At 41.2% G+C, this 24,993-nt stretch overlaps 1 protein-coding gene across 2 annotated transcripts in view; it reads left to right on the forward strand.

Annotated features, from left to right (window-relative positions):
* Positions 1 to 24,993, forward strand: part of UHRF2 (ubiquitin like with PHD and ring finger domains 2) — a gene marked incomplete at its 5' end in the record, with an annotated part of 97,823 nt that overhangs the window by 45,190 nt on the left and 27,640 nt on the right. For both annotated transcript variants that reach the window (XM_082013478.1, XM_082013479.1), the window contains one exon: positions 16,753 to 16,862. In XM_082013478.1, the coding sequence (XP_081869604.1) occupies positions 16,753 to 16,862 (110 nt within the window). The remainder of the gene's footprint in view (positions 1 to 16,752; positions 16,863 to 24,993) is intronic.

Raw genomic sequence — 24,993 nt, forward strand, 5'->3', positions numbered from 1 at the left:
ACTGACAAGGCTGAGCAGGAAACTCGTGACTTTGCTCCAGTGCAAAAAGTCAATATATAAAAGTTGGAAATGGGGGCAGTGTAAAAAGGAGGAATTTTCACAGAATCACTAAGGTTGGAAGGACCTTCAAGATCATCAAGTCCAACTATTAGCCCAATGCCTCCATGCCCCCTAAATGATGTCCTGAAGCGCCACATCCACACGTTTTTTTGAAGACTTCCAGAGATGGTGACTCCACCACCTGCCTGGACAGTCTGTTCCAATGCTTGACCACTCTCTTGGTGAAGAAATTTTTCCTAATATCCAATCTAAACCTCAACTTGAGGCCGTTTCCTCTCATTCTATCACTAGTTAGTTGGGAGAAGAGACCAACACCCACCTCACCACAACCCCCTTTCAGGTAGTTGTAGAGAGTGATAAGATCTCCCCTCAGCCTCCTCTTCTCCAGACTAAACAACCCCAGTTCCCTCAGCCGCTCCTCATAAGACTTGTGCTCCAGACCCCTCACCAGCTTTGTTGCCCTTCTCTGGACACACTCCAGCACCTCAGCATCCGTCTTGTAGTGAGGGGCCCAAAACTGAGCACGAGATTCGAGGTGCGGCCTCACCAGTGCCAAGTACAGGGCCACAATCACGTCCCTACTCCTGCTGGCCACACTATTTCTGATACAGGCCAGGACGCTGTTGGCCTTCTTGGCCACCTGGGCACACTGCCGGCTCATGTTCAGCCAGCTGTCAACCAGCATCCCCAGGTCCCTTTCTGCTGGGCAGCTCTCCAGCCACTCCTCCCCAAGCCTGTAGCGTTGCATGGGGTTGTTGTGACCGAAGTGCAGGACCCGGCACTTGGCCTTATTAAACCTCATACAGTTGGCCTCTGCCCATCGATCCAGCCTGTCCAGATTCCTCTGCAGAGCCCTCCTACCCTCCAGCAGATCAACACTCCCACCCAACTTGGTGTCATTTACTAAGGGAGCACTCGATCCCCTCATCCAGATCATTTATAAAGATATTGAACATGATCGACCCCAGAACTGAGCCCTGGGGAACACCGCTTGCGACCGGCCGCCAGCCGGATTTAACGCTGTTCACCACAACTCTCTGGGCTTGGCCATCCAGCCAGTTCTTTACTCAGCAAAGATTAAACCTGTCTAAGCCACGAGCTGCCAGTTTCTCGAGGAGAATGCTGTGGGAGATGCTGTCAAAGGCTTTACTAAAGTCCAGGTAGACAACATCCACAGCCTTTCCCTCATCCACTAGGCGGGTCACCTGGTCATAGAAGGAGATCAGGTTGGTCAAGCAGGACCTGTCTGTCATGAACCCATGCTGGCTGGGCCTGATCCCTTAGTTGTCCTTCATATGCCTTGTGAGCACTCTCAAGATGAACCGCTCCATGATCTTCCCCAGTACGGAGGTCAGACTGACAGGCCTGTAGTTCCCAGGATCCTCCTTCTGCGCCTTCTTGTAGATGGGCATCATATTGGCAAGCTTCCAGTTGTCTGGGACCTCCCCTGTTGACCGGGACTGCTGATAAATGATGGAAAGTGGCTTGGCAAGCTCTTCCGCTAGCTCTCTTGGTACTCTTGGGTGGATCCCATCAGACCCCATAGACTTGTGGGTGTCCAGATGGTGCAGCAGGTCCTTAACTGCTTCCTCCTGGATTATGGGGGGTTTATTCTGCTCTCCATCCCTGTCTTCCAGCTCAGGGGGCTGAATACCCTGTGGATACCTGGACTGACTATTAAAGACTGAGGCAAAGAAGGCATTAAGTACCTTAACTTTGTCCTCACCCTTGGAGACAATGTTCCCTGCCATATCTGGTAAAGGATGGAGATTCTCCTTGCCTCTCTTTTTGTTGTTAATATATTTGTAGAAGCATTTTTTGTTATCCTTTACGACTGGGGCCAGATTGAGCTCTAGCTGGGCTTTTGCCTTTCTAATTTTGTCCCTGCTTACCTAATGAGATCCTTGTACTCTTCTTGAGTTGCCTTCCCCTTCTTCCAGAGGTGATAAACTCTCCTCTCTTCCTCGAGTCCCAGCAAAATCTCCCTTCTCTGCCAGGCTGGTTGCCTTCCCCGCCAGCTCTTCTTATGGCACATGGGGACTGCCTGCTCCTGCGCCTTTAAGATTTCCTTCTTGAAGACTATCCAGCCTTCCTGGACCCCTTTGTCCTTCAGGACTGTCTCCCAAGGGACTCTCTCAACCAGTGACCTGAACAGACCAAAGTCTGCCCTCCGGAAGTCCACTATAGCAGTTTTGCTGACCCCTCTCCTTACTTTGCTCAGAATTGAGAATTCTATCATGTCATGGTTGCTAAGCCCAAGATGACCTCCAACCACCACCTGTCCTATCAGTCCTTCTGTGTTCATAAACAGCAGGTCAAGTCGGGCATCTCCCCAGGTAGGCTCACTTACCAGCTGTGTCAGGAAGTTATCCTCCACACACTCCAGGAACTGTTTCTTCTCTGCCATGTTATACTTCCAGCAGATGTCTGGTAGATTGAAGTCCCCTACACGAACAAGGGCTAGCAAATGCAAGATTTCTGCCAGTTGCTTATAGAATGTCTTGTCTGTCTCTTCATCCTGGTTGGGTGGTCTATAACAGACTCCCAGCAAGGTATCTGCTTCATTGTCCTTCCCCCTCATCCTTACCCATAAGCACTCTACTTGGTCTTCACAATCATTGATTTCTATACAATCAAAACACTCCCTAACATACAGAGCCACCCCACCACCTCTCCTTCCTTGCCCATCCCTTCGGAAGAGCTTACAGCCATTCATTGCAGCACTCCAGTCATGAGAGTCATCCCACCATGTTTCTGTGAATGCAACTACATCGTAGGTGTCCTGCTGCACAATGGCTTCCAGGTCCTCCTCTTTGGTGTCCATGCTATGTGCATTGGTGTAGATGCGCTTGAGCTGGGCTATCGATTTCACCCCCAAATCTGGCATGCCACCACTAGGCTTAACTCTAGTGAGCCTGGTTTTATCCCCTTCCCCCTTCAGATCTAGTTTAAAGCCCTTTTGATGAGGCCTGCCAGCTTGTAAGCTAGAATCCTTTTCCCCCTTGGAGGCAGTTGCACTCCATCTGCTGCCAGCAGGCCCGGTGCCATGTAAACCACTGGCATCGGGTACATTTTTGAACATGTAAGGATGGAGTTATGAGAACCAAAGCTCATCTAGAGCTGACACTGGTAAGAGACATCAAGGACAACACAAAGACCTTTTACCACAGCTTTGGCTGTAGAAGACTGAACAAGGCAAACAGGGATCAACTCATGAAAAAAGCAGATGATACAGTATCAATGAACACTATCTTCATTGCCTTAGTTTCCATTGAGAAGCTCTCTCTGATAGCTGTGCCTAGTGAAAACAGTCAAAGAGAGCCTGATGCTGTAGTGATGCTCCTCTGTACTATATTTGGAAAGCCATGGAGATTGAGGAGGTCCCTGATAAACTAGAGAAGGGCAAATGTTGCACCCGTCTTAAGGCCAGTCAGCCTTAGTTCAGTCTGAGGAAAACCATGGAACAGTTCTCTTGGAAGTGCTGGCAATGTGAAGATGACTCAGAATAGCCAGGGTAGATTTTTTTTTTTTCCCCAAGAGCAAATTATGCCATACAAGCCTGTCTGCCTTCTGTGACAAAATGATTAGCTCTGTGGCCAAGGGGAGAGCAACAGATGTCAATTACTTCAACTTGTAGCACGTCTTTTGTCTGTGTCCTGTAATATCCCATCCCAATTAGGATGTTGTGATCTGGGTGGATGGGCAATCAGCTGCGTTTAAAAAAGGGTAAGATTGAATGATCAGGCTCAGAGGATGGTGGTTAATGAGTTGTACACTACCTGGAAAGTGGTAGCAAGCAGGGATCTGCACTGGTGTATCCTGGGACCTGTACTGTGCAACATCTTGAGCAACAGCATGGCAGTGGCAGTGCAGTGCACTCTCACCAAGTTTGCAGAGACACCAAACTGATGGAAACTCAAGGGTGGCACTGCCAATCAGAGGGACCTGAACAGGCAGGAGGAACTGGCTGGCAGGAGCCTCATGAAATTCAACAATGATAAATGCAGTTTTCTTGCACCTGGGAAGGCAGGGCTGCTTGCAGCAATACAAGCTGGGAAGTAGCGCTGATGCGAAGGACCTGTGGGTCTTGGTGGACAGCAAACTGAACATGCGCCAGCAGTATGTAATGAAGGCTAACAATATTTGGGCTGTATGAAAAGGGGTATAATCAGAAGACTCGGGCAAGTGCTTTATTCCCCTTTACTAAGCACTGATTAGACTGCATCAAGAGTACTAGATTCCACTCATCCCCAAACACCATCTCACTCCAACACACACAAGAGACACGTAAAGTAGAGTGAATTCGGCAAAGGGCTGCTGAGATGGTTTAGGGAGCACAGTGGCACATGGAAGGCAGACCAGAGGTGATGGACATAAATTGCAACAAGGAGAGAGGGGGAGAAGCTTGGTTCTTTGGATTGCATTCAGTAGCTTAACTTTTCAGTTAATTAATTATGTGTTAAGGTATTAATTGCTTCAACAGAAAAAAAAGCATAAGTACCAAGTGGGAATGTTTTGGATTTCATAACCGTGCCATAATTACTGTAAGATAAAAGTATGTTTTGAAGATGAATAATAGGTTGACTTGGATCTTGAGGATTTTTATTTGTTTTCCCAGAAAATAAACTATATCTTAAGTGTTTGTAACACTGTCCTTTCTTTAATAAACACGTGGACTTGGAACCATAGAGTCTTTTGACTTGCTTTCTAGGGCCTGATTTTTAGAAGTGCTCTAAAGCTTAGTTTGTTCCCACTGAGGAAAGTAAATCCAAACAGAAGAGAAAGTACAGAAGAAAACAGACAAGGGCAAAAAGGCAAAGAGTGTGTGTGGGGGGTGTGTGTGTAAAAATGGTGATGAGCATGATATTAGGAAAAGCATTAGGAAAATAGAATTAAAAAGGGGTGGTGTTGAAATATATACATTTAAGAGAGTCATTGAGGATGGAAAGGTGCTTTTGAGATTGCTCAGGCAGGGTCAGCTAGATCAGATTGGCTGGGACTATGTCCACTTGGATTTTGAATATCTTTATGCGTGGAGACTCAACAGCCTCTCTGGACAATCGTTATAAAAAGGTATTTTGTGTGGTCACTGGGAATTTCCTGTGTTTCTGTTTGTGCCTGTTACCTCTTGTCCTGGCTGTAGGCACTAGGGAGAGGAGTCTGGCTCCCTGTTTATATAAATGGATAAGAGCCCTCCACACTCAAGCCTTGTCTTCTCCAGGCTAAACACTCCCGTATCAAAGATGTTCTAGTACCTTAAATTTTGTGGCCCTTCTCTAGAACCACGCCTGTAAGCCCATGTCTGTCTTACCCTGGGGAGTCCAGACCTGGCCTGACCAATGCTGTAGTGAGGAAAGTTCACTTTCCCTCTACCTGCTGGCAATGCTGCTCTTGATGTAGTCCAGGAGGCTGTTGACCACCTTTGCTTACAAGGGCACATTGCTGGTTTATGGTCAGCTTGTTGTGTATGAGTTCCTCAAGGTCTTTCTCTACCAAGCTGCTTTCCAGCCAGTTGGCAGTCAGCATGTACTGGTGCATGGGGTGCTCCCTATGTACAGTACTTCGCATTTCTCTTTGTTGAACAAAATTAAATTCCTCTCTGTCCAACTCCCCAGGTCACTCTGAAGGGTGGCACACACATCTGGTATATTGGTGGCTGCTTCTGCTTTTTATCTTCTGTGAACTTGCTGAGGGTCCACTCTGTTTCCATCATTCGGGTCATTAAAGAGGATGTTAAATAGTACTGGCTGGGGTTGCCTCCAGCTGGACTTCATGCCATTGGTCACAATCCTGTGGATTCAGCCAGTTTTCAGTCCTCCTTACTGTGCACTTATTTAACCCATACTTTGTTAGCTTATATGTGAGAATGTTACGGGAGACTATATCAAAAGCCTTACTAAAGTGGATGTGAACATTGGCTCTACTGTCATCTTCCAAGCAAGTCACCTCATTGTAGAAGGCTGTCAGGGTGGTTAAGCATGATTTCCCCTTTGTAAGTCCATGCTCACATGTCCCAGTCATATCCTTGTGTCTGGAAATTATTTGCAGGATCACCTTCCCAGGGATTGAGTTGAGGCTGACCAGTCTGTCATCAGATCTTCCTTGTTGAAAGCAGGAGTGATGTTTGTTCTCTTCCAGTTGTCAGGAAGGTGTCCCCATTTTCATGACCTTTCAAGGATGACTCAGAGTAGCCATGTCCAGACATCAGGCAGCTCTCTCAGCACTCATGGATACAACCTGTTAGGCCTCATAGACTTAATATATGCCCAGTTTAAGTGCTCCATAACCTAACCCTCTTCCACTGAGGCTGTCTTCCTTGCTCCATCTGGTCTTAGGGGCCTGGGATTCCTGAACATTGGTCTAACTAGTAAAGACTAAGGCAAAGAAAGCACTGAGTACCTTGGTCTTTTCTGTGTTTGTTGTCATCAGGGGCCCTGCTATATTTAGCAGTGAGCCCACATTTTCTCTAGTTTTTCTTTACTGTTTTTATAGCTGTAGAATCTTTCCTTGTTGCCCATCACATTTCTTGACAGATTCAAATCAAAGTAAAACCTTGACTTTCTCAAGTCTATCCCTACAGTATTGCAGAGGAACTCCATACTCCCCTGGGGGTCAGCTGCCCCTGCTTTCACCTCTTATACACTTCCTTTTTATGTCTGAGTTTGGTCTGCGAGCACATTGCTTGTCCATGAAGGCCTCCTGCTGCCTTTGATTTCCTGCAGGTGGTGACAGACCTTGAGCTTAGAGGAGGTGATCCTTGAATGTCAACCAGCTCTACTGGACCTTTCCTCTCTCCAGGGTTGTATCCTGTCAGATTTTTTTCAAGCAGATCTCGGAAGAGGTTACACTGTCCTGTCCTGAAATCCAGGCTTGTCTTGCTTTTTACCTTGCTCCCTCCTTGAGGGATCCTCAACTCCATCGTCTCATCATCATTGCAGCCAAACTGCCCCAATTTAATGTCCCATGACCAGTTCTTCCTAGTTTGTACGTATTTGATCTAGCAGTGCAGCTCTCCTTAAGCACCTGTGTCAGGAAGTTATCACTGTACTCCTCAAATTTCCTAGGCTGTGTTCTGCTCTGTTGTCCTTCTAGCACATACAGGAGTGCTTCAAGTTCCCTGTGAAAACTAGGGCCTGTAAACATGAAACTTCTTCCAGTTGTCTGAAGAATGCCTGATATTCTTATCCCTGATTAGGAGGTCTATAGCAGACACTTACTACAGGATCACTCATGTTGTTCTGTCTATTATTCTTGACCTGTAAGCTCTCAACTGGCTCTTGACCTGTCTTCACATAAGGGGCAGCTCCCCATTGTTGCTTTTCTAGCCTGTCCTTCCTGAAGAGCCCATATCCATTTGTCACAGCACTCCAGTCATGTAAAATATCCCACCATGTCTTCCTGATTCCAGTGAGGTCATGGACCTGCAGTAATTACACAAACTTCTGTAATTCTTCCTGTTCATTCTCTGTGCTGTATGCATTGGTGTATACATGTTTCAGGGAGGCACCAAAGTGTGCTGATTCCCCATAAGGTGCTGGAGCACTTTCCCCGTAAGGCTCTTATGCTGGCATTTCTTTATGTGCTTACACTTCAAGTCATTGCACTTCTGCTTTTTTTTTGTTGTTGTTGATTGCTATGTTCCTTCTCTTCTGATCACCCCAAGCCTTTTGCTTGCCTACCCCATCTGCAGTTTCCTCACTTGTTTGAGGAATCTCTCCAACAGCTTTACTCAAAAGTCTATGAACACTTGTATATATCTACATAGAAATGAATAATAACAGAATCATCACAGATTCCAAACACACACTTAAGACCTAGAAAAGCTGTATTACCATTATGTAATAGCCATTGGGCAGTTAAATGGGCCATTTAATATCATGCACTAAATTGGACATCATGGCACAGGTATGTGATGTAATTTGTCTGAAGAGAATTGGGCTATGTAAGGATTCAAGACATTCCAAAATGAGCAACTGCCCTCTAAATATCAAATTAATTAGGACTTTGTCTCTCTGTAGGTCACCATGTACTTTCTGACTTTCAGGAATTCCTGGTGAGATGAGATTCATCCTGTTCTGAGCAGGATCATCACTGACTACCAAGCTTTTTCATTAAATTAATGCTGTCATGTACGTTCAAGTTATGATAATCTATTCATTACTAACTTCCAAGGCTAGAAACGTGTTTTTGGCCTTGTTTGCAAGCAATTCTTGTTTGCCTTTTGTTCAATATGAAGGATACTGGGGAAAATGTCTTTTTTTATTTTGGATGGTTTTTGTTTTGTTTTGCTTTGTTTTTGTTTGGTTTTAATGCACCTTAAATATATTTATTTATTCACTTAGTATTGTTTTCATTATTGTACAGTCTACTTACCATGTTTCTGTCTTTGCAAGACTCTTCCTTCACTATCTTTTGTTTTCTGGAAGGCCTTTCCATCCTGATAGTATCCCTCTGAGGTTTTGTTGTGAAGGGAGCTGGTGATTCTCATGCCTTTTTGAATTGAGATTCTCACTTAATCCAGCTGATTAATCTCCTATCACTGTATCTAAGCTCATGATGAGTATGTGTGCTGCATCTACTCTCAGAATTGTAACATAATGTAAAATCTGGGTAGAGGCTTATAACCTCTTCTAGTAAGAATCACCTGTTTGTAGCTCTGTCTCTTTCTAACATAAAAGAGCTTATGGAGCCATCCAGACCCCTGGAATAATGTCTTGAGCAGACTCTTTTTATTGTTCTGAGTCTTACAATTTAGTCCACAAATACACGGAGCCGTGGACTGAGCTTAGACTATGCTCTGTCATGCCAAACACAGCTCCTGTAGCTTTGTTCTTCATATATGAAGCATTTTGGTGTTTCACCTTTGTGGGTCTTCAACCAGCTCTTGTTACCTGGTTCTTTATGGTCATCCTATCAAGTAGGCATTAACATCTGCGTGTTTGACCCTGGCTTTGGAAACTGTGGATGCCCATTTAGCATGGTGATAGCGACAGCCACAAACTTAATCGGGGTCAAGAAGGGAGTAGTTGTAGTAATTGGCAGGTCGCGGTTCCGCCCCTGCTCGATCCAGCGGCGTTCCTGCAGTACCATGGACAGGTCCGCCTGCGGCCGCGCTGCCGGCCACCGGCGCCTCTCCCGTGCGGGCGCGGCTGGGTGCGCGGCGTTGGTCTTCATCCGCTGCCGTTTGCTCTGTCTCCTCAGCTGGGTTTCACGGCATAGGGCAGAGTCTTGCTCCTATGGTAAACAGATCATTAGGATCTGACAATGTGATGTGCTGTTCTCTCAGACCAGTGCTTTCCCCTTTTCCCAGGTGCTAAGTTTATGCTTGTTTTTCTAATGTTCATCTCCTTCACAGATTCCAGGCTGAGGGAAAAAGGATAGTCCCTGCATCCAAACCTCAGCTTCCAGAGTCTGGCACTATGAACTATAATACATTGTTTTGTAAATGCATCAAGAATTATGCCCACTACTGAGATTAAAAAAAAAAAAAAAAAAAAATCCTGGCTGCCTTTTCTGTGTATCCACAATGTGAATTTGTAGGTTTGGTAGTTGGGTGTGTGTTTTGTTTTGTTTTTAAAGGCCTTAATTTGTATTAGATTATGATGTCTTTGATACTAAGGTCTTCAACATATTCTGGGAGATAGTTTTGGAGTTTAATTTTTTTTTTTTTTTTAATCTTAGAGCTATATATGTAGAGTAATAGAATCTTTGCATACTTGAAAAGTTGTCTTATGTCTTTCTCATTATAGTGGCTTGTGTAATAAAAATAAATAAAGTTGAAGTAAAAGCACAGCCAGTACTGTCCCATTTTGTACCTGTCCATTTGTGTTTTCATGATAAATCAAATGGGTGTGGAATATTCTGAAAAAACTTAAAAGCATTGTATTGCATGCAATACAAAATAAAAGACCTCTATGTAATTTGGTGCAATCTAGAAGAATTTGGTCAAATTATCCATGTAATATGCTGTCTTCATGTGGGAAGATTTTGTAAGTTACCTTTAAAACAAGGCTGTTCAAAGTAAAATCTCCAGTCCTGTTTGGTGAGGATTGTAATTGTTTTATGGGTATGTTTTAGCTTTTGTTTCATTCTATATAGACAATGTGTGTTTGCAGTTTGTTGAAACTACAGTTTAGCCTAAGTTACAGGTAATGTTTAAATGTAAAGCAAACAGTAATAATTTTAACATTGCAACATTAGATATCAGATTGAGATTTTTTCCATTTAACATATTTTGAAATATGCATGCTGTTACATATATTTGCTTTAATTTCAAAACATTCTTTTGCCTGATAGTGACTTGGAGTGAATATATTGTAGTGAACGTCACCACATAGTTCTGTTTTTCCAGAGTAGATTTCTGTAGAGATTATTTGTTACAGTAGCACATATTTAATTCTCTAGCCTAACAATTTTAACATACTTGTAATTTAGTATTTTATAATAAAAGTTGATAAACAATTCTTCATGAGCTCAGTTCAGGAACACAGTTTCTCTTGTTTCAAAGGCAAAGAAAAGTGTTTTTAAAAAGTTCTCGCTTTAAAAAGTGTATATTGAGTAAGCCAGGGCACAAGTTCATGCAGCTGTTAAACGTGAAAGCACAAAGTGTAGCGACTCAATGAAATGCTGTTGATACATACAGTAGACATGAACTGTAGAGTCTCAACTGCTTCTAAGGGGGTGATAATAAAAGTTCTAATAAGCATTTTAAATGGTAATATTGAAAAGATTGTTTACATATTTCTGAAGAAGTTATCCAACTGTTGTTTGATGATGTAGGAGAAAATAAAAGAGCTGCTGGCTCAAAGCTTTGCAAAAGCAGAATAGAGGCTGATTGATCATAAATGGGATGTAAACAAAGTAATGTATATGAAAAGATAGATACCGAAAATGGTAGTATAGGTACTGAAAGTGGTAGTACATTTGGTTCTGGTTTGATTTTTATTTATTTGTTAACTGAATTCATACATTTGGAGAGTGTATGCAACATTCTATTCTATTAGGTTTTATTCTGATTATGGCTGTTTCTCTGCTGACCAGGACAGTACCCTTTGACAGCAACTATAGAAGCTGACAAATGAGTTAGTTCTCCATGGCAAACAAGATTTAGCGTGAGTAAGGTTTTGCTCATAGGAGGCCTGAAGATGAATTGTCATTAGACACTTTTCCTTATGATTCTTGGTGTGAATTTTTTTAATAGTAATTTTTTCCCTGTTTTTATTCAGCTTTGTATTTTGACTCTTAGTGTCTGTTGAAATATTTTTCTTCTAATTTCAATATGGTAACGTGATAAAACCAAAAAAAGCCAGAGAGAGATCTAGCAATTGTAACTGAATCTGTCAGACAATAGGAACTGATAGTTTTCATGGTATGTTAATTGTCATCTAGCAGCTTTTATTTTCTTCATTGTTGACCTTTGAAATAGCCACGGTAACGCCCAGTTGTCATGCTTCTAGTCAGCTGTGATTATGTATGTCTACAGTGTTTTGCAGCCTGAAATTTAAAAAAAAAAGCGTGGGGGGAAAATGTACAGATATAAGAAGGTTCAGTTGAAAGTTTCTAACTGACTATGGCTAACTTGTCTAAAAGGAAAGCTTGTTTTAGGAATTCTGTTGTATTGAAGGGTCTGGCTCTGTTCTGGCATTTAATTTCTTTAAAAGATTTAATGTAGTTACATGAAATATGAAATGCAGCCCCATTTAACTGTGCATAATATCTAACTCGATATATTTTTTTAAGCTCATTTTTGGTATGGTAAGGTGAAGAAATGAAGGTGATATTTCTTCTGTATATTTGACAGAATAATATAACCTCAATTTTACTAGATAACCATAATTTTTAAGACAAATGATGTGTAGCCTGATCTTTATTAAAGATATTGTATGTGTAATGTGGCAGAAGAATTAGTCTTTTAAGTGCAACTAGCTGAGCAGAGTTTTTTAGTTTTGGTAAGGCTTAGCCATTTATTGTTAGCCATTATTTGTCACAATGGTAGTTGATCTTCCTCTGTAGTTCCATATATGCAGCTGGAACATACCAGCTTTGTGAAGTTATTTGGTAGTATTTGCTTGCTCCTTATGTAACTCATAGCAGAAAAGAAAATATTTTTTCTGGTTCAAATACTGGATATCTTTTAGGAAAAACTTAGTCTGAAAGTTACTTTTTGAGTGCCTTTATCCCAAAAGAAAAATAAAGGAGATGCCCAAAAGAGAAGGAATGCCTACCATGACCTAATATGTGATACAGAAATTATGAAATCCATCTGTTTTATCAGTTCCATCTAGATATGGGAATAGTATTGCTTATGTCAGTAGGACTGCAGTGCTATGAGAGAAAAAATATGCTTTTACCAGTTGTTACCTCCACACAACTGAAATTTTTTTTATTTTATTTTGAGAGTTCTGTGTTTTCTGGTATTAATTAGAGGAGTTGTTTTATTTAACTAGTTCTGTTTAAAAAAGTATGTTGCACTTCAGCACTTCGAGGTTGAGATAATATACATGTGATTTTTTTGTAATAAAGTTGATGGTAAAAATCCATGCTTCTGCATACTTCACAAAAATGTTTTGCTATGTTGTCCTTTGGAACACTAACACTATTGAGCCAACTTACAAATATTTTCATAGTATCTTTCAAGAAAACAATGTGGTAACCACTGTAGTTAAAAGTAATTTTAACAGCTTAAATTGACACCACTGGAATTTACCCCTAATAAATATTCTACTGAGCTCAGGTTTGGCTTGTTTCCCCAAATATATGGATAGCAGTAGCAGAAGAGTCAGTACATTTGTGAATACAGATTTGTGGTGTTTTGCCACCTTCCTTCTTATCTGAAGACTGTATGCAGACAATTAGATGTGATGAAAAGTGGTTTGTTTTTTTTTTAAACAACTACTTTCTGTTTTTCTAGGGAAAATGCAGTAAAGAAGGGGTAAAGTAAAACAGCTCTAAACAATAAGGCAGTGTAGAGAGAAGGGAGGAAATGTTACAAGTTTTTCCTAAATGCAGATTTGGTCATAGTAGGGATAGTGTATTTAGACTACACACATGTTGAAGATTTGCAAGATGCAGATATTGGGGAAAAATATGCTCTCTAAATATGCTGAAATTTGTCTGAAGCGTACTGAAATTTGAGATCTCTGTATCCCATGATGGGTAGTCATGTTTGTAGCTGCTGTATTGAGACTGTCACTTGTTTCTTGACAAGATTTTACCTTAATAAATTACACTTCAGATTTTCCGCAGAGGCACATGTAGTTGTATACTTACTAATATCCAACATATTATTCAACTTTATAACTATTTTGACTTTTCCATACAGATCTGCTTGAAGTTTAAGGTGTGCTTGTTTATTTGTTATCCTCTGCTTTGTATGCATACAGATATACAAACCAATGCACGTATTTTTGATATGAATGTAAACTTTCATGTTACTTAGCTGAGAGAAGGCATGATTCTGTATTTTTGTTTTAAAATAGTTTCACTGCTTTTGAGTTATGTTAGAAATAAGTCCCAGAGGAATCAAGCTGGATAGGTAGGCAAGCAGTGGTATAACTAAGGAAGGTCCTAACATAACTAGTTTTATAGCATTAAAGAGCGTCAGGAGATTTGTTTTGGTTTTAACTTTAAATAATTGAGGACTAACAAAAAGTATAGGACAGTTAAGAAAAGACTCTCCAAGGTACAGAAAACAAGCAGGGAAACCTTGATGCTTTGAGAACCTCACCCTGTATTTGTTAATTTGGTTTTCCTGCCCAAGATTGTTTACAATTTGTCCTCTCTATATTTGAATGTGTAGTGCTTTTATGACTATGAATTAATGGGTATGTGTTGCAGGTAATTCAAAGTGTCTTTGCATGCTACTGCAGAAGAGAGAAGCTTCCACTCTCACCTTCTCTACAGAGGTGTACTGGCACCCACAGTCCTTTCAGAGGGGTAGTTGTTCTTGGGAGTGCTCTTCTATCCGTCTCAGGGACAATTTTCTATTTAAATAATTCACTTTAAACCAAACCTGGAAATTGTGCTGTAAATAGAGCTGCAGGTTTGGTAACAGCTGGAGGAATTTAAGTGCTGTAGCCATTCACAGACTGGGAGTATCTCCATACCCTGATGTTGTCAGAGGCATTCTTTGTCATAATAGAAGCTGGTGTCTAGCATTCTAGTATGGGTGGTTGGGTAAGACCATGTGGTCTCATCCAGACTGAGGTGCAGAAAATCAGACTTCCTGTGTTCACTACTCTGTATGGAAACCTAAATAAATCTGAGGACTGCAACCCACAATGGCCAGAACTGCTTTTAAGTAATACCCCCTAGTGTGCAAATGAAGATTATCTTAAATACATGATTTTCCTGGTCAGGAAAACAAACTGTTATCTGTCTGATGGATGTATTTGCATTGATGTAGCATTTGTTTGTTCTCTTGAAATATCCCAAATCTTTGAAAATTGGTAGCATTGCTGTTTATGCATATGACCAACAATGGGGAAGGTTTTCCCTCCAAAAACTGCAAGGAAGAAAAAGGGTCAAAATAAATACATATGCCAAAATGAACATCTGTTGATGATACACTTAAAAGACAACTACAGTGAATCAAGACACTATCAGAGCCCTCTCAACTCCAGTTCCATAGAGACCTAATCACTGCAATGCTCAGGGCCACCAAAAAGTGTTTTGTTGCTTGTGGTTTTTTCCCTGGCTTAGTTTTTTTCTGCCTTAGTTAAGTCAACATGTGGCAGAGTCCAAGAACTGGAGTCAGCACAAGAGAAGTGGTGGGAGCAAACAAAGTAGTAATGCAGGGAGCAACAGATCCCAGACTGAAGCCCGGTGTTTCTGGAGGTGCTCTGTTACTGCGGTTATCCTTATTTAAGATGGACGTAGTTTCCCTACCTGTCTATAGTTTGAGTTAGTTTCGCAGCCTAGATGTTAGTTTCACAGCCTAGACCTTTTTACAGGGATATGCCTCCTGGCTCACTTTCTTCATGAGGATTTTTGAAGTCACCTCTTACTGATGTCGTACAAATAGGACTTAGAAGACTTGTTCACCTGATTTAGACATATTCTTAGGCCTTTTATCACTGTAAATATTTGGGGAAAAAAATAGCATTTTAACTTATTGGTGGTCTTCACCTGGCAGATAATCTCCAGTGTGGCAATATTTAATCATTATCATTACAGTTATTAATTTTCATTATTTCCCTGCTTCTGAAGAGGCACTTGTAATGGTGCAGTGCACTTTAGCTCTGCTTAGCAGAATCTTGCACAACCTCCTTCAAGTACTGAACAGTAACCAATACAATAGTTTGTTTTTTCATTCATAATAAAGCCTTCAAAAAAAACTATAATCTTCACTCTTCTGTAACTTGGAATTAGGCTGACTGTGTACTACTAGCTATGCTATTTCTTGTGTTGCAGGATGCTCACTGGACATTTTAACTACAAGCATCACAGTCTTGGTAAAATGCTAAACTTCATAATCTTAATAATTCAAGCTATGGTATTTGTGGCCTGTATTCATGTAGTTGCTTTTGTAGTTTCAGATTTTGAAGTGCTTTTCTAGAGCCAAAACAAGGACTGCAGCAGTACAACAGAATTAGATTAACTTTTGAAGAGGAAAGTAGTTCAACAAACCCAAATCTCCTTCAGATTTTCTGGGTTTTTTTAATGGCTGGATCTCACCCTGGAAGAAATAAAGCTCTCCAGCTAGTAAATTCCTTTCTCTTGTGTCAAACTGCTCAATAACAACACATGTGATTCAATGAAATCAGAGAGACTTCATTCAATAATTAATACTTCCAACATGGGTTATACTGAAAATTCCTACTTGGTTCTAGATTAGGTAGTAAACCGAAAATGGTAGGAGAACAGGCAGTTGAAGAAGGCATAATGTCATCCTGAGGAGGGAAGAAAAAGGAGTGTTTTAAAACTGTTGGCGTTTTTATGGCCTTTTCTTCCTAGATAGGTTTACATTTGAATTAGAATTTTAGGAAATACAAAGAGATTGTATAAGAGGAGGTGAAAAACTTTACGTTTAGTGTTTCCTAATTCTTTTCTAGAAGTCTTTCAGCATTAGTATTGTGGAGTCATGGAGTATTTGTTACTCATTACTGAGATATGGCGACATTAACAGGACTACTCACACTACATACATAATTCAGTATTGTAGGTGTATTTGCAAGATTGAGGTTTAGGTTTCCAAAACATTTAGAAGTTGTAGAAGGGCTTTTGAAGCTTTCTATTGCTTTTCTTGCTCTGTGGGTTCCAAGTAGCATCCATTACCATGTCTTAAGTCATGTTTCTGGTTCATTTCTGACACTCTACTTCTATAGTAATGTTTGATATGCTGTATTCAAGAAAATATGATTTTGTCTGGTCTGTGTGTTCAGCCAAAAAAACATTGAGAGGTAGAATTACAAAGTTATGGATGGCTGTCAATAAGGACATACTCAGGTGCCAGGTAGTCTGAGGGTAATGGAGTAGTCTTTTCTTTATGCAAGTTTTAAGTGTGTGTTTTGGTTTTCTTAGAAGTTACAGTACTAGGCTGAATTTTGTGTGTGAATTGAAATAAATTATCCTATCAGTAGTGAAAAAAATAGATGCTAGTTAGCTTTATCTCATTGGTTAGGATTCATAAAGTACGGAACCTATGTCTGAGGAACTAAGTTGAATGTACTTTTTATTCTTTTTGTTTTGCAGAGGCCCAGAAGATACAATAAATGATTGTAAAATCCTTTTTATAGAGGAAATGTACAAGATTGAAAAGCCAGGAGCCTATCCATTGACATTTGGGGATGGAGATTTCAAAAGTATGCTTTTTTAAATTATTTGAATAGAAGTACAAATTGAATGATGTTTCTTTAAAAAAATAGAAGGATCAGCATGCAGAGGTAATAATAATTGTTTTGTGTGTTCAGGAAAATAATAACATAGAATCCTTTCTAGATTTCTTTTCTAAAAGTATATATACTGTAAGGTGGCTCTATTACTTGACATATTCAGAAACTGATAACATCTTAGTGCTATCAGTCATAAGCAAGGAAAAAGGGGAACCGCTGATAACATTATGAATGAACTGTGCAGAATGAATTTGTAGTCTTCGTTAAGTTCCTAGACAGGTGTCCAGGTCACCAAAACTGCTACTGAAATTGACATGTCATTTGAACTTTCAATAAATTAATAAATGCCAATAGAATCAGTCTGTAGTGATGCACTTTAACCCTGTCATCGTGTCAGAATTTAAAAAAAAAAAAAAGATAATGGTCTTTGTGCCAAAGCTACTTGTCCCATGAAAAAAGGGATAATTAATGTTTGGATTATTATTTGGCCCTGCATGACCTTCTACAAAAATAACTATGCCATACCTCCTCATTCTACTCACAACCACAGGAAGGAGTTAGTGGCAGCTTATCTAAAAAGTAGTGTAATACTTTATCCTAAATTTAAAAATATATTAAAGTGATAAGTGTTTGTGGTAGCAGCACTGAGAGATTGGACTGCAGCCCTAAGAATAGGTATTTATTAGATATAGATATAGATATGTCAGACTCCTGACTCCAAGGCACTTTTTCAGAACCTTTGTAGGTAGCTCTCAATGCACAAGAACTAGTCTGCTTACTGTTTATTTGCTGTCAAGAGGAGCAAATACCATTTGCTGTGGTGTTTTTAAAAGTAAAAATATGAATTTCTGTAAATGAACTTCTCACAATTCATTTTTCATTATTTGTGATTTACTGTCCTCAGATTACTAAAAAAAAAAATTAACCATCCATTCTGTTTATATTTTATTGGCCATGTTAAAGGTTTTTTGCAGTATCTTAAAACATGGTTTTATTTTTAAAAAATTGTAGTATGAGAAATTTTTAAAATGTATAGATACTGCTTTGCAATTACATACCTACTTATTTTGCAAGTCTAATTGTTTATGAAACTTTTGAAAGGGCATATAAAATTATTACATTTCATTTATTTTTTTCCTGCAGCTACTGTGTAGTGAATTAGTTTTTTAAAATCACATGTGTGTTAAGGAAATAAAAGATTACTATATTGCTGACTATACAAAATTGTCTACAGTGGCAGCATTTGATCTGACATGAGTATTTATTTATCATAGATTCATAGAATCGTTTAGGTTGGAAAAGACCCTTAAGATCATAGACTCCAGCCGTAAATCTCACACTATCAAGTCCACCACTAAACCATGTCCCTAAGTGCCACACATACATGGCTTTTAAATGGATGGTGATTCAACCACTTCCCTGGGCAGCCCGTTCCAGTGCTTGACAACCCTTTCAGTGAGGAAATTTTTCCTAATATCCACTCTAAACCTCCCCTGGAACAACTTGAGGCCCTTTCTTCTTGTCCTATCTCTTGACTTGGGTCAGGAGACTGACACCCACCTCATTACAACCTCCTTTCAGATAGTTGTAGAGAGTGATACGGTCTTCCCTCAGCCTCCTTTTCTCCAGGCTGAACAACCTCAGTTCCCTCATAGGACTTCCTCATAGGATTTGTTCTCTAGATGCTTCACCAGCTTCATTGCGCTTCTTTGGAATGCTCCAGCACCTCAGTGTCTTTCTTGTAGTGAGGGGCCCCAAACTGAACACAGTATTTGGGATGTGGCCTCACCATTCTATACGTCCAACACTGATTACCACCTTTATTGTTTCAAAGTTAAGCACTTTATTTTCACTTACAGCTCTTTCCCTCATATTTTGACAGCTCTTTCCTTATTTGTAACCTCTTTGCTTAAACTACTCAGGTATTGCCATCTGTGTAGAGATTTGCACCTGTATATATGTTTTGTTTCCTTCTCTTCCTAGTCACTTTTGTTTACGCCCTTCATAAATAAATGTAACACAGAAATACAGTCTGTAAAAATGTAGTCCTGAAAACATAATTGATCTGTCCATTTAGCCTTATTTCTTGTTGTGAACTGCCTTTTTCCTGAGGCCAGCTTTCTCACCACACTGCCCTTTTCATTTCTGTTCATGAAATCTGTTTCTGATTATTTTGTAAGCTGTCTTGCCTTTGTTCACCTGTGCACACTGCACATCAGTTGATCTGTATGCCGTAAGCAGTATACGCTTTACCTCTGGACTGTATTTATATCCCTATTCATACTTGGTATTTAAAATTTTAAAATATATATGCATGTATATATAAACACACACAGGCCTACCTTAGCTTATATGCTTTGAAAAGCTGCAGATTTTTGTTACAATAATGGCAGATGAAATTCAAAGAATTAATTGGCCTTGCATACTCTATGACATTGTTGCAAGCACAGTCAGAAAATGCACTGGCTGTATTTTTGTCTGTATTAAGCTTCCCTCCATGTCCTTTCCAAAAGATAGAATGCCTACTTTAGAAATAATCGTCATCAGATAAACAATGTAGGCTACTTCTGCAGAAAAATTGAGCATTTTTCTTGAGCATGACCATATGTTTGTCAGATTTGGATGTATAAATTAGATAAAAATGTGTATGACATGTCAATATACGTCTAGCAGTTACAGTTAAAAATGAGGTAGTAATTTTCAAATTATTTAATGGAAATCTAAATTTCAGCTGTCAATCAGCAGCCCAGAAAAAGAGGAGGGCTAAACCTATTAGAAAATTAGAAAACTAAGAAGCAACATGCTTGTAAATACTTTTCAAGTATTTATATGCAAAACGGAAATAAGACATAGATATCAACATACATTACTTCCATCAGAATCCAAATTTGTGCTGTGAACATGAGATAACTCTTCATGCAAAAGAAGAGAATATGAAGTGCTTTATATGCAACTAAACTCTACAGTGCTGGTCAGGGTGAACATACTTGTATTCATGTGACCAATTATGCAGGTATAATCAGTGCATTTGACTTACGACATGGTTAAAGCAGAAGTGTGGAAAATTAAAGTCATTCCTGAAAATGATGGTTTGTTGTTTGTTTGTGTATTGAAGAAAGTTGAAAGCTCCAGGTGTTATTTAACTGAACTAAAACATGTAGACCTTTTTGCTTTTTTCTCTTTTAAAAAAAAATATTATTAGTAACCTTTGACCTAAGAAACTGGTCTTTTAGCAGAAAGCAGTAAATTACATAGGTCTAAACAATCTGTGGTGGTAAGAGATACAGAAAAATATGCAGTTTCTTTTTGACTGTTATTTATTTGATTATGTAGACAGTATAGTGAGTTTCTTTAGGGAGTGCTCAGTCATCACTGTTAAAATTTTTCAAAGGCGATACCAGTTACCTGGGATATTTTCAGTCTGACTTGACTTGAAATTGGTGTTGACACCTTGGACAGATGGTGAGTTTTGCTTAGCTGTGCTGGGAAATCCACAGATTTGTTCATGAGCACTCTTACAATGTTACCTTTCTCTTCAAATGAACCCTGAGAGAGAAGTCTTAAACGAGAAGGCTGCTTCCGTTTGGATAGTATGCAGATAAGCCTTCTAGGCTAGACTTCGGTAGAAGCAGTACACTGAAAAATTTTGGCTTTCTTTTTAAGTGTATCTGACCTTTGCCTTTGAGGATTTGTAAAATAACTGCTGCTAGTAGCCTTATGTGTTTGCTCCTCATATTTTCCAGTCAGTACATCTCACTAGACGTTCTATCTGCAGCTGCTAATTTTCCCTCTTCAGTGATTCTTCTTTTATGTTCTTCCGCTTTTGTTTTTCCCTTAAAAAGAACAATACAAAATGCAGTGTTCTAGCACTTCTTATCATAGAATGGTTTGAGTTGGAAGGGACCTTTAAAGATCATCTAGTCCAACCCTCCTGCCATAGGCGAGGATGTCTTTCAGCAAACAGGTTGCACAAAGCCCCATCTAACCTGACTTTGAATGCTTCCAGGTATGGTGCATCCACAACTTCTCTACGCAACCTGTTCCAGTGTCTCACCGCCATCATCATCAAAACTTTCTTCATTGTATTCAATCTAAATCTACCCTCTTTCAATTTAAAATTTTTGCTCCTTGTCCTGTCACTACAGGCTCTGCTAAAAAGTCTTTCCCTGTCTTTCTTATAAGCCCCCTTTAAGTACTGAAAGGTTACAATAAGGTCTCCCCACAGCCTTCTCTTCTTGAGGCTGAACAAACCCTGCTCTCTCAGCCTTTCTTTATAGAAGTGTTCCATCACTGATAATTTTTTTGGCCCTCCTCTGGACCCACGCCACCAGGTCCATGTCTTTCTTGTACTGGGGACCCCAGAGATGGACACAGTACTAGAGGTGGGATCTCACAAGAACAGAGTAGAGGGGCAGAATCTCCTCCCTCGAGTTCCTGGCCATGCAGCTTATTATGCAGCCCAGAATGTGACTGGCTTTCTGACCTCCAAGTGCACATTGCTGGCTCATATCCAATTTTTCATCCACCAATATCCCCAAGTCCTTCTCAGCAGGGCTGCTCTCAATCCATTCATCCCCCAGTCTCTACTGATATTGATTGTCCTGTGCAGGACCTTGCACTTGGCTTTGTAGAACTTCATGAGGTTCGCATAGGCCCACTCCTCAAGCCAGTCAGGGTCTCTCTGGATGACATCCTTTCCCTCTAGCGTATCAACTGCACCACTCAGCTTTGTTATCCACAAACTTGTTGAGGGTGCACTCAATCCTGTTACGTCATTGATGAAGGTATTAAATAGTATTGGTCCCAGTATGGACCCTTGAGGGACACTGCTCGTTACTGGTTTCTACTTGGACATTGAGCCATTGGATGCGGACCATCCAGCCAAGTCCTTGTCTATCTAATAGTCCATCCATCAAACCTGTATCTCTCCAATTTAGCAGAAAGGATGTTGTGAGGGACCAAATCAAAGGTCTTACAGAAGTCCAGTTAAATGACAACCATAGTTCTTCCCTCGTTCACTGAGGCAGCCAGTCCATTGTAGGTCACTAGATCAGTCAGGCATGATTTACCCTTGGAGAAGCCATGTTGGCTTGAATGTCTTGAATCACGTCCCTGTCTTCCATATGCTTAGGGATGTCTTCCAGGAGTCTCTGTTCTATGATCTTTCTGGGCACTGAGGTGAGGCTGACTGGTCAATAATTCCTAGGGTCTTCCTTTTTATCCTTTTTTAAAAAGGGTGCAATAGTAATTTTCCCTCAATCACTGTGGACTTTCCCTGACTGCCATGACTTTTCAGGTATGGTGGAGAGTGGCTTAGCAACTACATCAGCCAATTCCTTCAGGACCCTAGGATGCATCTCATTGCGTCCCATGGATTTGTGTATGTTCAGGTTCCACAGATGATCTCAAACCCAATCTTCTCTTACAGTGGGAGGAACTTCATTCCCCTAGTCCCTGCCTTGAAGTTCAGGGACTTGAGAGATGTGGGAAGAGTGGTTACTAGTGAAAAATGAGGCAAAAAAATTGCTGTCTACCTCAGCCTTCTCCATGTCAGGTGTTACTAGTTCTCTGGTCTCATTTATGGGGTCAGACAGGGGGATGGGGGCGGGGAGGGCATGTACATTTTCTTTATCTTCCTTTTCTGGCCAACATACCTGTAGAAGACCTTATTATTCTTTGCATCCCTTGCCAAATTCAGCTCCAACTGTGCCTTAGCTTTCCCAATCCTGTCCTTACACATCTGGGCAATCTATTCTTCCCAATATAGATGTCCCTGGTTCCACTGCCTGTGCATTTTCTTCTTGTGCTTCAGTTTGACCAAGAGGTCCTTACTCGGCCATGCTGGTCTCTTGCCCTCCTTGTTTTATTGCTTACACATGGGAATCGAGAGCTCTTGTGCTCTGAAAAAAATGTCCTTAAAGAGCTGCCAGCTCTGTTCTGCTCCTTTATCCCTTTATGTGCATTTTCCCAGGGGGTCCCATCCATTAATTCCTCAAACAACTAGAAGTTCAGTCTCCTAAAATTCAGAGTCCTGTCTTTAATCATTGTTTGGCCCATATCACTCGAGATTGTGAATTCCACCAGACCATGATCACTGCAGCCCAGGCTGCCACTGATTTTGACCTCTCCAATTAGTTCACAGAAACATTAAGGTTGGAAAAGACCTTTAAGATCATCAAGTCCAACCACCAACCCAACACCACCATGCCCACTAAACCGTGTCCTGAAATGCCACTGCCACATGTTTTTTGAATACTTCCAGAGATGGTGACTCCACCACCTCCTTTGGGCAGCCTATTCCAGAGTTTGACTGCTCTCTCAGTAAAGAAATTTTTCCTAATAGCCAGTCTAAACCTCCAATGGTGCAACTTGAGGCCATTTCCTCTCGTCCTATTGCGGGTTACTTGGGAGAAGAGACCAACACCCACGTTGCCACAACCTCCTTTCAGGTAGCTGTAGAGATTGATGAGGTCTCCCCTCAGCCTCCTCCTCTCCAGACTAAACAACCCCAGTTCCCTCATAAGACTTGTTCTCCAGACCCCTCACCAGTTTCATTGCCCTTCTGTGGACACACTCGAGCACCTCAGCATCCTTCTTGTAGTGAGGGGCCCAAAACTGAACACAGGATTCGAAATGCAACCTCACCAGTGCCGAGTACAGGGGCACAATCACTGCCCGACTCCTGCTGGCCACACTATTTCTGATACAGGCCAGGACGCTGTTGGCCTTCTTGGCCACCTGGGCACACTGCCGGCTCATATTTAGCCGGCCGTCAACCAGCACCCCCAGGTCTCTTTCCGCCGGGCAGCTCTCCAGCCACTCCTCCCCAAGGCCGTAGCGCTGCATGGGGTTGTTGTGACCCAAGTGCAGGACCCGGAACTTGGCCTTATTAAACCTCATACAGTTGACCTCTGCCCATCGATCCAGCCTGTCCAGATCCCTCTGCAGAGCCTTCCTGCCCTCCAGCAGATCAACACTCCCACCCAACTTGGTGTCATCTGCAAACTTACTGAGGGAGCACTCGATCCCCTCATCCAGATCACTTATAAAGTTATTGAATAAGACCGGCCCCAGAACCGAGCCCTGGGGAACACCACTTGTCACTGCCCGCCAACTGGATTTAACTCCACTCACCACAACTCTCTGGACTCAGCCATCCAGCCAGTTCTTTACTCAGCAAAGAGTAAACCTGTCTAAGCCACGAGCTGCCATTTTCTCCAGGAGAATGCTGTGGGAGATGCTGTCAAAGGCTTTACTAAAGTACAGGTAGACAACATTCATTGTTCATCTATGTTGGTAAGCAACAGGTCTGGTAATGCTTCTCTGGTTGGGCTGTCTGTCACCTGGACAAAGAAACTATCCTCGGTGCTCTCCAAGAGTCTCCTGGACTGCTTACAGCTTGCTATGCTGGTTTTCCAGCAGATGTCAGGGTGACTCAAATCCCCCTTCAGAGCCTGCAAGCGTGATGCTTCCTGCAGTTGACGTAAGAGCACTTTGTGAACAGTCTCCCATCGACTGGGTCGCCACTAATAAACATCAACCATGAGTTTTCCTTTGTTGGCTTGGCCTCTAATTTTCACCCACAAGCTCTCAACCTGTTTATTGCTCTTTTTGCAAAAAGAGCTTTGTGCAATCAATCCATAGAGGGCACATCACCTGCCCCTCCTTCCTTGCGTGTCCCTTCTGTACAGTGTATAGCCATCGATTGCAGTGCTTCAGTCATGTGATTTGTCCAGCCAAATTTCAGTGATGGTGATTAGATCATAGGTTTCCAGCTGCACAGTTGCTTCCAATTCCTCCTGCTTGTTGCACTGATGCCACATGCATCGGTGTAGAGACATTTCAGTTGAGCTACCAACTGTGTCATCTTTTTACAGGAAAAAGCCCTGTGTGGTTTGGGGCATTTCACAGGTGTTTCTCTGTTGGTTCCTAGTACATCAGCAGCCCATGACTCTTCTTTGACACTCAAAACTCCATCCCCTTCCCTCCCTAAGTCTGGTTACCTCAACCTTTTACAAGTATTCTTCAAGGTGCTCCAGAAAGAATGCAGATATAATACAACACTTGGCATTCCAGCCCCTCCTTCTTATAAGACTTGCAG

The sequence above is a fragment of the Phaethon aethereus genome (assembly GCF_964289735.1).
Source record: "Phaethon aethereus genome assembly, chromosome: Z".
In the NCBI taxonomy this organism is placed as follows: domain Eukaryota; kingdom Metazoa; phylum Chordata; class Aves; order Phaethontiformes; family Phaethontidae; genus Phaethon; species Phaethon aethereus.